At 40.9% G+C, this 13,218-nt stretch overlaps 2 protein-coding genes across 32 annotated transcripts in view; one reads left to right on the top strand and one right to left on the bottom strand.

The window, feature by feature from the left end:
• The window catches only part of LOC119727753 (neurogenic locus notch homolog protein 1-like), a 93,290-nt gene extending 84,434 nt beyond the window's left edge, over positions 1-8,856 (bottom strand). For 19 of the 28 annotated variants that reach the window (XM_038199897.1, XM_038199810.1, XM_038199913.1 and 16 more), the window contains exon 1: positions 8,518-8,855. In XM_038199897.1, coding sequence (XP_038055825.1) covers positions 8,518-8,725 — 208 coding nt within the window. In that variant the 5' untranslated portion in view covers positions 8,726-8,855. Of the gene's footprint in view, positions 1-8,517 lie in introns of all 28 variants that reach the window. The other 9 variants (XM_038199953.1, XM_038199938.1, XM_038199930.1 and 6 more) reach the window with 3 other exon arrangements.
• Positions 8,857-11,171: 2,315 nt separating this feature from the next.
• Positions 11,172-13,218, top strand: part of LOC119727726 (protein rogdi homolog) — a 28,188-nt gene continuing 26,141 nt past the window's right edge. For all 4 annotated transcript variants that reach the window (XM_038199759.1, XM_038199766.1, XM_038199792.1 and 1 more), the window contains exon 1: positions 11,172-11,271. In XM_038199759.1, coding sequence (XP_038055687.1) covers positions 11,224-11,271 — 48 coding nt within the window. In that variant the 5' untranslated portion in view covers positions 11,172-11,223. The remainder of the gene's footprint in view (positions 11,272-13,218) is intronic.

The following is a 13,218-nucleotide window of genomic DNA, read 5'->3' as shown; positions in this document are numbered from 1 at the left end:
ACGCACACGGTATACACATCGCTGTCGCTTCTGATACCAAGAACTATGGGCTTGTATTGATCGACCGTTGCAACGGCTAATTGCAGCAGCGAAAATAGAACGCCTCTTTGTTTTTTTCATATCGGCTCGCTAAATGAGGAGGCCTTGGGAATTATTCTACAAGCATTTCTTTTTGGTGACACAAGAGCTTTGACGTGGCAGCCGCGAGCTGTTGAGCAAACATTGGTGGGCGGCGTGTGCAGCCAGGAATCCTTCGGCTTCGTGAAAATGAAAGTAATGGGTGGTACTTTTATGCTCATAAACAGAATGTATGTAGGCCTATTGTGATGAATCATGAGGTGTTTGGCTAATAATTGGTAAGAGAGCAGACACTGCTATAAAGGCGCCATGTACAACATCCACTAACCCATCCCTATTGAGCTGCCACAAAAGCAAATAACCCAAACCAAACCCTTGTTACCTACCAGCCCAACCAAACCCTGACCCGAATCCCGGACTCAGAACTCAAGCCCATCTCAACACCATAACACTGTCTTATCCAAGCTCAAATCCTAAATCTAAGCCCAAACCCATGCATGAACCTATACCAAGCCCAAGGCTCGAAACCTAATCCCAACCCACACTCAAACCAAATTTCCAATCCAACACAAGCAAACTCAACCTTATCCAAAACCCACACCGAAACCCGATCTCGAACCCAAGGCTCAAATCCACGGAATCCAAACCCCCAAAGACTCAAACCCAGTCCAAAACCCAGGGCTAAAACCCAATCCAAACCCCCAAAAGGCTCAAACTCAATTCCAAACCTCAGAGGGCTCCAACCCAATCCAAAACCTTGGACTCAAACTCAATCCCAAACCTAGTGTTCAAGCCAATCCCAAAAGACTGAAACCCAAACCCCCAAACAGGGCACAAGCCCAATCCGAAACCTAGGGCTCAAAACCAATCCCAAAACCAAAAAGGCTCCAACCAATCCCAAAACCCTAAACGACTCAAACCTTATCCCCAAAACAGGGCTCAAACCAATCCCAAACGTAGGGTTCATACCCAAACCCAATCCTAAAACCCCAACAGATTCAAACCTAAGTCCAACCCAAAACATTACCACATCTCCAACCCCAACCCAATCTGTAACTTAAACAAAAAAACTTTACCCGACCAATCCCAATTTCACACCGTACAACCCAATCCCAACCCCCGCCAAAATTCAGACAAAGAAGGAAAAAGGGGTTTGCCAAAAGTACATCAAAATCCTTGCACAATTCGAATCCGCAATATGTGTAACACTGTTATTATATTGAACAACCACAATGGGACTGCAGTCTTGCTGATTAATATAGCTTGCGGCTGTGCCAAGTTTGTGAAAACAGGTTATTTCAATAGACGCACTAATACTTCAACGGCCAGCCGTCGAAAGAAAAACATGGCTATATGCAGCAGAATGTGGATACGAAGTAAAAACGCATAGAAAAACATGATCGGCTTGTGAAAAAGGCCAAAGGTTTCCTAGTCGTGAGTCCTTTGGAATGTATTGTTAGAGATATTTTAAGTATTTGGAACCGTCGCTATTGGAACCGGTGGTATTTTGTCTTGTAACTTTCATCAGTCTCCTGATGCCGAGCAGTGCATACTGTTCGAAACGTCAAGTTAAACCAACTGGTTCTTCTCAGAACCACACAACTCAAGAGATATCTTTCACTCACATGGTGTAACCGCAAACCTCCCATTCATTGATCATGTCCACCATGCAAACCCTCAAGTCTTATTTAACTTTCATGTTGGTTTTCATAAGCCTGAAGATCATAGAAAACAGAGAAATTATGTTTGTAAATTTTAAGACGTAGGCCGAGGCCTTTAGTTATGTCTGGCAGAGTTTAGCGTGCCAAAAGATGCCAAAAGCTCGTTACAGCCTTTTGGATGTCACAACGTGGCGCTTGCGAGAAAGTGGCACGCAACCTTTGAGGTGCTTGTCGGCAAACTCATACGGGCAATTCCACGGTTACTCACGTTACATTTTTGATGTACTTTTGAGTTTCCTTGGGCTGTAATTACCTTACTGAAAAGGTTTAACAACTGTTATCCCCATGGTAGATGAAGTAGACCTAGACCTACCTAAGCACCAAAGATGACATCCAGAAAAATGTGTTATGTATGATAAACAAGACGCACAAACTCGGTTACTCACGTTACGAAAATGTCAACTGCACATGCTACTTTAAAACGAAGTCTCTCGGGGGGTTAATTTGGTTTTTACAGTTGTTTTGTGTGTTCATTTTCGTTTTGATCGATTGCTTCTCGTCTGTTTGTTTGTTTGTGTGTTTGTTTGTATTATGAAATCGTCTCAACTCAGAACGTAAAGGAGTATTCATCTACATGTACATCCTGTATAAGGGTTTTGCGCAGACACTCACAGTAGAGTGAGTGGAAACAATCATGCGTGTCCACAAAAACAAGGTTTATGTTTTTTGCTTTATTCATTAAGTTTTACTACGTTTTACATGAATGATTTTTCATTCATGTTTACATAACAACCCAGTTCTCAATTAAGTTTGACGTTATGTTGTTTCACCGCTGAATCGATGGCCTCGAAATACGCGCAAACACGCCCCCACAAAAACAGAAACAAAATGCACTCTATTGTAGTCTCACACCAGTGATTGTTACTTCAAGTTGTTATTTTATGCAAAATTCCATCCGGCAGTCCAGCTATTCTTCCCGAAACCTCAACTCCAAGCGTCAGCCATTTTGTCGGTTGCGCAACGTATAGCCTAAATTTACACACTTCCACCATGATCATCATGATGCTTACATAAAAAGAGTATTGTATCTGTTTAGAATTTCATAAGGCAAAACTAGAACTCGTCCTTGAAAGTCTGGCACCATTATGAAATCATCGCCTCTGCATGAAAACCATTTCTATGTCCAGGCATACCGTACTCATCGAGTCATTCAAAAGCTTTCACAAAACGTCGAGAGGCTGACAAAGAGGGGTACACAGTATTATTATTTAGGCCAACGGGGCGTCGAGAACATGAGGCACATGTTTTTTTAAGTACAGGGTGAGTCCAAAAAAAAAAGCGGAACCAAACCCCCAAAATTATATGTCACATCTTAAAAATATGTAGCACCAAAAATAATAACGACTGGAAAGCCAATTTTATAAGTTACTTTTAAATGAAAAAAATTACTGAAATTGCTCAATCCGTTCAAAGAATATCACCTTTTAAATGCAATGGCTCTAAAACCGGTTTCGTCCAGAAAAAAAACCAATTTGTGTATTCTGACTGTTTGGAACAACAAAGAAAATGAATACTTGTTTCAACAACTGTCAACAACTGTAGTACACAATATCTTCATTAACGACCCTGGTTAGGCAAACAATATGATTTATAAAATCCATTTTGATTTTTAAAGACGGGCCTTCAAAAGGACTTTGTTGAATATTTTCAATTTTGAAACTGAGGTTTTATCGCTGGTGATGTTTGAAGACAATTGTGACGGCGATTCCCGAAATCGCATTTTGGACGAAAGAGGTTTTAGGATCATTGTGTTTAAATGGTGATATTGTTTGATCAGATAGAGCAATTTCAGTAATATCTGCATCTAAAAGTAGCTTATGAAATTGGCTTTTAGTCATTGTTATTTTTGGTGCTACATATGTTTTTAAATATGAAATATAATTTTGGGGGTTTGGGTTCCGCTTTTTTTGACTCCACCTAAATGACTGTTCCACAAACATATTTGCGAAGACGGTACTTATAATGTAGGCCCGTTTGGTCGTAATCATGTGAAGCAGTCACTTTCATTTTCCTATTTTTTTGTGCCTAATGCTTTCGGAGGGTTACGTGTTCCATCCATCAATCAGATTCTGCTAAAGGAATCATAGTTGTTGTAATGACAAGATACGCGGAGGCTGGGTTGTCAATGATGATAATCAAAGCTCCACAAATCCAATATGGCTGCCGAAACGTACACTCCAGTTGGCCGCCACAAAAAAAAACAAGTGCAAGTGCATAATAAACTCTGGCAGTCTTGCATGAAAAAAAAAAAGAACTTGTCTGCTATAAAATTAGAAACCAACTGAAAATAACATATCCTGCCTCGATCGTTTACAATTAATATTCATTAACAACTTTACAAATTGTCACAAACAATTTTTAGAGTGCACTTACTGACGACGGCATGGCATTTGCTCAATTTTTGTAAATGTTTTGGTCAAGGTGCCAAGGACAGACAGACTGACCGACCGACCGACAACGGAGTGACTTGCAGAAGCTCCTACCAGAGCTTTAAAATGTACATGTATGTGCATGTCTCAAACATGTGCTTCGGTTTCGGGTTAATTTTCATTTCTGTGGATTACAATAGTCTTCTTTTTTTATATAACACGAGACATATTTCATATCCTTATACTGTTGGAACCACCAGCGATAAACGTCATCTCATTCCAAACACTGCAAGACGTTTTCTGTCCCGGAGGTGAACGCATCAGATATGACATACATGTAATTACAAAACATGCACCAACTGCAGAGTGAGTGACGACACCGTACCACCACCATGCATGATTTGAACTCACGCAACCATGATTCCGTGTTTACGGGGCACGCATGGAAGTTTCATGAAAGTCTGAACTAGTTACGGTACGGTTAACAAGTCATGTAGACCTAAATCAGATTTTTGATAACAATCTATATTTGGCATCAATAATTGCAGAACCTTCATGTTCTATTTAGTACCGAAATCGATGATTGAGGGATACTGACGACGATGATGATTTTCCAATGCATTTTGTGAAGGGCTATTGTTAATTTACCACGGCGAAGTAATGTTAAGCTTATCGGTCGCACCACGAAGTGACGTATCGTGTATAGTGTGCACAAAGTCCACAGACGATATACGTTACTTCGTGGTTGCACCCGTAAATGTTTGATACCAATTAAGAATCATTGAACACGACACTGGAATAAAATAAACCAACATGGTCACCTTTGTATAAAGATAAATAAAAGCGTGTTTCAACTGCTGATCCCAATATATATTATTATATCATGTGGCTTTTGAAAATCCTTGATGACCATCATGAGGAACACGTATTTGCCTACGTGAGGTATGTTATTTCCTCCATACCCAGACGTGACGCACAACGGGTATAGACAAGTGATTTGTCATGCAAATGTTCAAACAATGCCTCCGTATTATAAAGGTCTTCTCCGAGTCGTGCCTGAATAGTTAAAGACACTTGCCCTCAAGGTGGCCGTCCGTACTTGCGTGAAGTGCCACTTCAGACATACTACATCACAAAATCCTCTTTCATGAAATGAAGTCGTCTAACAATGGGAATGAGGTCAACACAGCGCCATCATGGACCATGTTACATTATTTTTTATTTACAAATTGGTTGTTTTGGTACATGACCACAACAGTGCCAACTTTCAGCAAACACTCTCCTTCTGTATTGCAGGTGTAGGCCTATATCTCTTGAAATGCTTACCGTAACTCCCTAAAGGGTATGCAAAATCGTATTGAAATTGGAGGATTCAGGACTGTTAGGTGGGCAAAATAATATGCAAAAGATGTAAAACTAGACAAGGTTTGCGGTATTAACGCAATGTGGGAATCTCTTTTGGGAAGGTGTGTGGTTCTGAAAAGAACCAGTTGGTTGTAAAACCGGCTGGTTGGCTGGTTGTAAAAGCAGTTTTACAACCAACCGGTTCTTTTCAGATCCACATACACACCTTCCCAAAAGAGATATCCACTTTTATTTTTAAAGCAAACTTTCACTAGTTTATACTACCACCATGCAAAGTTTCAAGTCTTAAACTTTAACCGAACACAACCCATCAAAGTTCAACAGCAGGTTTGTGTTTAAATCTGTTGGGATAGGTACAGTACCCATAAACTGATGGTCTTTTACAATGGGGTTGGCATACCTCCAGAAACTAAGTCCAACAGTGTGTGTACAATTTCCCATGTGGGTGTTGGAATTTGCCTGAATGGGTATGGTTCCTAGTAAATTAGGCTGGGGAGTTAGGGTTAACTTAAATGTTTGGGTTGCATGTCGGTCGGCCGTTGGTATGAACATGGTGCGTATGTATATGTAAATAGAACCAGCCAGCAGTGTTGCTGTACAGCGGATAATAGGCCCGATGATGGAGCTTAATTTAATCTCTCCATAGAGATCTCTCTAGCGGTGCGTAGCTCTATTATTGTGGGTTTTCAAAAGGTGAAGCAAACTAATAACAATAAGGAACAGTTAACTCAGACTGAATCTGAATGGATTTAATCTTGTACGTGGTATTAATCGGGCTCATACAGTGCTGTTTTGGTGCAAAAGTGTTCAAGCTATTGGACAGACAATTCCCACGATATGCCGTGTAACACACCAGCTAAACGAAGCTATTGCGATGTCTTTCCAACGCGATAATGTTCACGTATAAGAAAGTGAATTCGAAATTGTTTTATCAACTCAATAAAGTTTGGTTTTAGCTTAACCTGTAGGCCACAATTGAAGCCAAACATAACTGCAAATATTTGTGAAGATTATACAATGAATGGGGTTGATGCTCCTCTTAGTAAAAAAAAAATATTGATATGATTAGGTCCGGCTGAGTTTTATTAACCCTATTAAACCGCCCTGAATCCTTCCAAACCCACTTTGCCAAAGTGGAGGAATTTGGAGGATTGAGGTTACATGGCAAAAGTGCGTTGCTGATTTCGTAGGATGCACTTTGTCAAGGTCTTAGGCCGGACCTTGTGTTGTTTCTGCTCAGCCATGCATAAGTATAGGCCTGGATTATGCTTGAAATCCTCCGTATACAGCTCCAGGATGTCACTGGCCAAGCCTCAACATATTGACAGTCACTGCCACAGGATTTTGCAGGATTCAGGTAGTGGTCACCCCTCCACGGACCATATTCAAGAAATAATGGAGGAATTTGCAGGATTGAGGCTACATGCTATTTTTCCTTGAGGTCAATTGGAGGATTTTGCAGGATTAAGGCTATACATCCTAGCAAAAAGGCCTGGGGAATTAGGGTTAATGAGAGTCGACTGTAAATGCGTATTCCTGAATAAGCTTACAAATATAATACTCCTCGCCAACGAAGAAAGACAACTACTAGTTGTATCGGACATTGTCTTTTGAAATCAATTAATGCGAAGTCACAATGATATTTCACCTGAATGAATACTCCTTGGTTATATTTACTTTAGAGAAAGGGTCAGGCTCTGTTTCGTTGCATGAAGAGACAATCATAATGTTCAAACTGTACTATACAAGAAAATGGAATTAACAACCGTTTTTCCCCACGAACATCAATAAAGAAGCCATGTGCTATTTCATATCAAGAACTGACGTTGTGACTTATTTTCAATTATTATAAAACTGAGGAACTAGACATCGATTGCGAAATAGTTTTTTCCCAAACTTTCAAATCTATCTATAGACAATCGATGTAAAGTTGTGACGCCGTAAAAGATAGTGTATCATGAGATTTTTGTGATGTACAGTCAGATATTGTAGATGTACAAAATGTATAAGTTGCTCAACTGTGCTATTTTCGAGTTTCACCCCGAAAAACTATAGATTTTGTTTTTCAATTACTATTTTTCTTGCAATAAAAAGTTTAAATGAGACACTTTTGGAGGAGCAAAACAAAAAAATAAATAAATAAACCAATCCGCCCACGTTTAGTTCTGGAATAAATGCCTGAACAATTTTAATTATTTTTGTTGCCCAACAATAATTCACGCGTGTCGTTTGTGCGTTATGGGCGCAGGAGCAAAACAAAACGAGAAAGTACTCAAAGAGCGCAAACCTCTGCCAAGGCTTAACACTTCCCCGCCATATTATCGTCAGTACAAACTTAATAAATTTGAGATTACGGTCTATTTTGTTGTGGCTACATGGAGAGCGTAAGTATGACATCAGGGGTATTGTCTCCAATATACATGTATGTTGTTGCCGATATGGTGTTTGTTTGTCTGGCCCTCCTTTGAAAGAGCATTGACAATTTAATAAAGCCAATTCGTCCAATGATGAAAACAATTACCTGTTCATTAATTGAAATAATAATTGTAACCCTTGACTCATAGGTTGACAGTAATGGTGCATTACAAATTATAATTACAAACACGACTGGCTTGTTCGTTGAAAAGAACCTTTTGTTCATCAAAATAATCGTCAAGTTTCTACCCGTTGAAAAGATAATGATTACTTAAGATTATAATTTAGGGGGAATGGGCAAAATCATTTTTAAACCTGCATCATTATTTGAGTGGTAATCACAGGACTTCATGACGTTGCTCGCATTTTTGTTGAAAACATTGCAACCGTTGTTCTTCTTACACCATAAACAGACATATCTATAATCTGTCATCTTTAACACAAAGCATTTCATTTAACTTGATACGATTACTATGCTGCGTATATACGCCAAGCATGGGTGGGGTGCATTCTCGCAGTCTACCAATGCATCGTATCAGGTGGAATCGCCCAATATTTCCATGGCTTACCAGTCATCGGTGTTCCCGCCGTGTACGTATTCCCGTCCGGCAGCTGAATCGAGTACGGGCTGGCTCCCCCCTGAGCGGTGCCACCGTGGCCCGGAGTCAGGCTGACGCAAGCCGAGGAAGGGGCCCCATTGGGCATAGAATCCACGGCGAGAATCAACGCGGAGATTGCCAAAAAAATAGGTAAATATATCCCACCGTGCGCCGCCATTGCGATCAACGAAAGTTATGATGTGGTATCAGTCAGTGGGTGATTTCGGCGATAATGAGTACAGTGCGACAAGTGTATAGTGCGGCCTTTATGTGCGTATCCACCGGTTGCTTGCACAGTTTCTGCATATGAATGGTGTATTGACGGAGGAGTTTAATTCTTCCACTAGACGTCACAATAGGTGACGTCCTCCATGTATGATGGCTTACGGTACGGTAAAACTCAGGGTTGAGGTCAACCTATACCTACTGAGTCATACACCGGGCCATCTGGGCGGGGTACGAAACTTGGCGTGAATAGCGGGTCTGAAAGGGAAAGTTCCGTGGACTGAATTTCGTCGTGTGGGAACCTTCATAAAGAATAACCTCGATCCTTTATCAAGGTTGGGGGTTAGGTCTGAATTGAAGGAAAAAAAAGCACAAACCTATGGCATACCTTCACGGTTAATTGGATCACTGTACCATGGAGGAATATTGTACTATCCAAAAGGACATAAAAGCTTAATTGTGTAGGACTGCATTCGGCACTGATCGACCCTTCAAGTTCTAGTTAGGCAAACTATTTTTAGTTGAACAAACAACGCAATTGTTTTGCAAATTGCAGGAGAACTTTATTCCCAAGTATCCCTGCTCCATTGTTTAGCAATAAAGGTAGCCTTGTCTGTGTTGACGGAAACCCAAAACAAGTGTTGGCCAAAAACGAAGTCGTTGTACGTGTAGTTGTTAAAACAAAGCTGGTAAATATATAGAGAAAGGAGCATCCAACCAATCGACAAATACAATTATAAAGTGGCCGACTGCCAATGATAATGAATATACCCTGTGTAAAAAACCCTCCCCATCTGCTTTTCGAATCTACAGCGTCTGAAGAAAGGATAAGGAATCGGCGTCATCGCCCTCGCCATTCGCCATGCTACTAGGAATTACGCTTTCCAGATCATGAAAGACTTTTCAAAGATACCAAAATTGGCCCACTTATCTTTCATTTCTTCCAAAGTTATCAGATTATCTATGAGTAAGTAATCGAGCTAAAAAAAACCTCAGCCCAGCCATAGAAATTAACAGATTAATAAAATAACAAAGTTCTACATTGTGGATTCGGAACCAAACCGACATCAAAGGCTACCATGTCTGAAACTTCTACGCCTGTGGTCGTAAAGGCCGTGTCTATTGCTTCAGTACATAGCTCCCAATGAACCAAAGAAAAGAAACATTCATCGGATCACCCTCTCTCTCCGTCTCTCTAGCTCTAAATGCCAAAACAATTTTAACAACTTTAATTCCCGTACGAGTTTAGAATGATTTTGTCAGGATAATGAGCCGGATATTCAAGTTTCAACTCCTGCTGCTGACTTTAAGCCACGCTAATACGTACTTCCATGAAATTGAGCGCCACTAGGTCGATTAAGGGGGGGGGGGGGCGCCCCACACGACTGAATCACTGCCAAACACAAGACTTATCGAACGAGAGGAACAACTTTTATTACATTCGAGGTGAAAACAAGATGCCTGTGCTCACGGGATAAGGTAACATGTCACAAGAGGGCGCTATAACCAACTGGCGTGGCCACTTCTTTTCCTTCTCTGTTAGCAAGAACGCTATAACTGATCATGTGTGCCTGGCGATCAGTGAGTCAGAGGCGAAAATCTAAACCATTTTTAAACAAACGTAAAATTGGTAACTTATAACGTAGTAAACAGATTCTAACATAGAAAAAAAAAAAAGGAAAAATTATAAGGCTTTCACAGGGTGGACAACCTTCTACCCTTGGGGATTATTCTGCCCCGTGATATGTATAAATATAGTAGGGGGACAAAACGTGGATGGGTTTAGGCCTTCAGGGGTGACCTCCAGCCTTTGGGTATTATTCTGCACCGCTATTCGTTATTCTCCCCCGTTACACGTATGCAAAGACAAATTTAACTTAAGCTAATAATGGTCAAGAACACCGTCTCTAGGCACATGTAGCTCGCAAGCCTGATGAACCTTAGGTCATTGCAAAAATGTTGAAAAGACATGAATCTAGGACTGATGAGAAACATTTCCAATTTTATTAGACAATAATTTGAAAATGCACTCGACTCTCAATTCATTTTTGTACAAACACCTAAAGAAAGTGGCCGGGCGTCTGGATTGCTACATTCTTTCCCAAACGTTTCCACACGCGCGCCGGGGCAGGCCGGCGCAGGCCCTATGCTGTACGTATACAATGCATGGCAGAGGAATGAGGAAGTGCAAGGCATTTCTGACTGTCTGCGATTGAACAAACAATAGGTCAGTTTATGCAAATCTAATTTAACGAATTTAAGCAAAGATTTTTGACTCACTCACCTGTAAAACATTCCCTGTCATGCCTGTGAGAGTGAATCATTCCGCACTGTCAGTGTCACATGTCATGTCATGCAAGGCGGTATTACGTGTTATTATTGTTTTGCACGTGTCGTTGCACCCGTTAGAGCGCCCTCCATTGATAAAAGACGGACAGGTGCATAATAAAAATGGTCGAAATGGCAGAGGACAGTGACGAAGAAGAGAGATTAAGTTTGGTAAGATTTTGAATCGTGTTTAAGTTCGATCATATCCAATATGTCATGTGCATTGTGAACTTTCTACGGAACTATTACCAGAGGTTTTTGCTCACGTAGTTCGTACTGATCAGAAAAATGTATAGGTTTACTGAGCTGAGGCAGTGAATTGCATTTCTATACAGTACACCTACATTGTACATGACGTACGTGTACACATGACTCTGTCATGCATGTCATGGCGGGTCCTACTAAAGCGCGTCAACAAGCGTCAACAAGCGTCAACTAGTTTTAGTAATCGTTAAGTGCGCGTCAACAAATTTTGTATGGGCCTTTGAACAATAAAAACAGCTTTATATGGTAGAAAAAGCAATAATGAACATCTTCTGCATATTAATTAAAGTTAAAATTATTTTAAAACTTGGTTTTTTGAACGCGAAATGTACGACGAATTTGTCGATAAAAGTAGGCCGCCATCTTGTTTGGATGGCGCTGTAGACTTCGCGCATGCGTAGTATGGCTCTTTACACTTCACGCATGCGTAGTACAGCTAGCTACACATAAACAAGATGGCGGCCAACTTTTATCGACAAATTCGTCGTACATTTCGCGTTCAAAAAAACCAAGTTTTAAAATAATTTTAAATTTAATTGATATGCAGAAGATGTTCATTATTGCTTTTTCTACCATATAAAGTTGTTTTTATTGTTCAAAGTCCTATACAAAATTTGTTGACGCGCACTTAACGATTACTAAAACTTGTTGACGCTTGTTGACGCTACTCCTAGAACTATGAGGCTCCACGTAGTGGAGCCTCATAGGTTCAGAAGCCCGCAAAATTGTTGTCAGCACAAAACACTAATTAAGTACAAAAACGTCCATCCCAAGCAGGCCGTTTTCCACAGAACCGCTGCACAGTTTGCCCCTAAACTCCATACAATACCTCATGACATACTCACGTTATGTGCACCCAACAAACATCGGTGGATTCTGTCTGTTTTTCGGCAAAAATGATGAAAAATATGCCCTTTCTGCACTGAGCCAACCTAACACTTGAAACGAGCACGCGTGCAGAATGATCGCAGTTATTTTCGGTTCGATCGCTCGGAGCGCGCCGCGGGGGGTATGGTGTAGGAGCGGAACGATAGTATGCACATGCGTACAAGTGCACGTACGTACCCCCCGCGGCGCGCTCCGAGCGATCGAACCGAAAATAACTGCGATCATTCTGCACGCGTGCTCGTTTCAAGTGTTAGGTTGGCTCAGTGCGGAAAGGGCATATTTTTCATCATTTTTGCCGAAAAACAGACAGAATCCACCGATGTTTGTTGGGTGCACATAACGTGAGTATGTCATGAGGTATTGTATGGAGTTTAGGGGCAAACTGTGCAGCGGTTCTGTGGAAAACGGCCTGCTTGGGATGGACGTTTTTGTACTTAATTAGTGTTTTGTGCTGACAACAATTTTGCGGGCTTCTGAACCTATGAGGCTCCACTACGTGGAGCCTCATAGTTCTAGGAGTATGTTGACGCTTGTTGACGCGCTTTAGTAGGACCGTGTCATGGCTGTATCGCTGTACTGTCATGACTGTGTACCGTACCGTACGTTGCACTAGTTCAAGATTCCCATATCTAGTCATCACTCATTTTGGAAAGAATGTTGCAACCTGACGCTACCTCAGCGGTTGTGTACAAAGTCTATGGAGAGTCAATATTTTTTTTAAAGTATTTCCTAACAAAATTGGAAATGTTAATTTCAGTCCCAGATGTCTTTTCATTATTTTTGCAATGAGTGAATGACTGACCTTCAGTTCATTGAGATGATACATATGTATGGAAAAAGCAGCGTCAGGTTGCAACATTCTTTCCCTAATGTTCCCTTCAGTGACCTATATCACATTATCAGCCATCAGAAAGTGATTAATGCAAATTTAGCAGGGAAACTGTTGAAGTGTTTGCAACTGAGAAA

The sequence above is a fragment of the Patiria miniata genome, unplaced genomic scaffold, assembly GCF_015706575.1.
Source record: "Patiria miniata isolate m_02_andy unplaced genomic scaffold, ASM1570657v1 HiC_scaffold_1, whole genome shotgun sequence".
NCBI lineage: Eukaryota > Metazoa > Echinodermata > Asteroidea > Valvatida > Asterinidae > Patiria > Patiria miniata.
The sequence above is the reverse complement of the archived record's forward strand: the minus strand, read 5'-3'. Positions and strand labels throughout refer to the sequence as shown.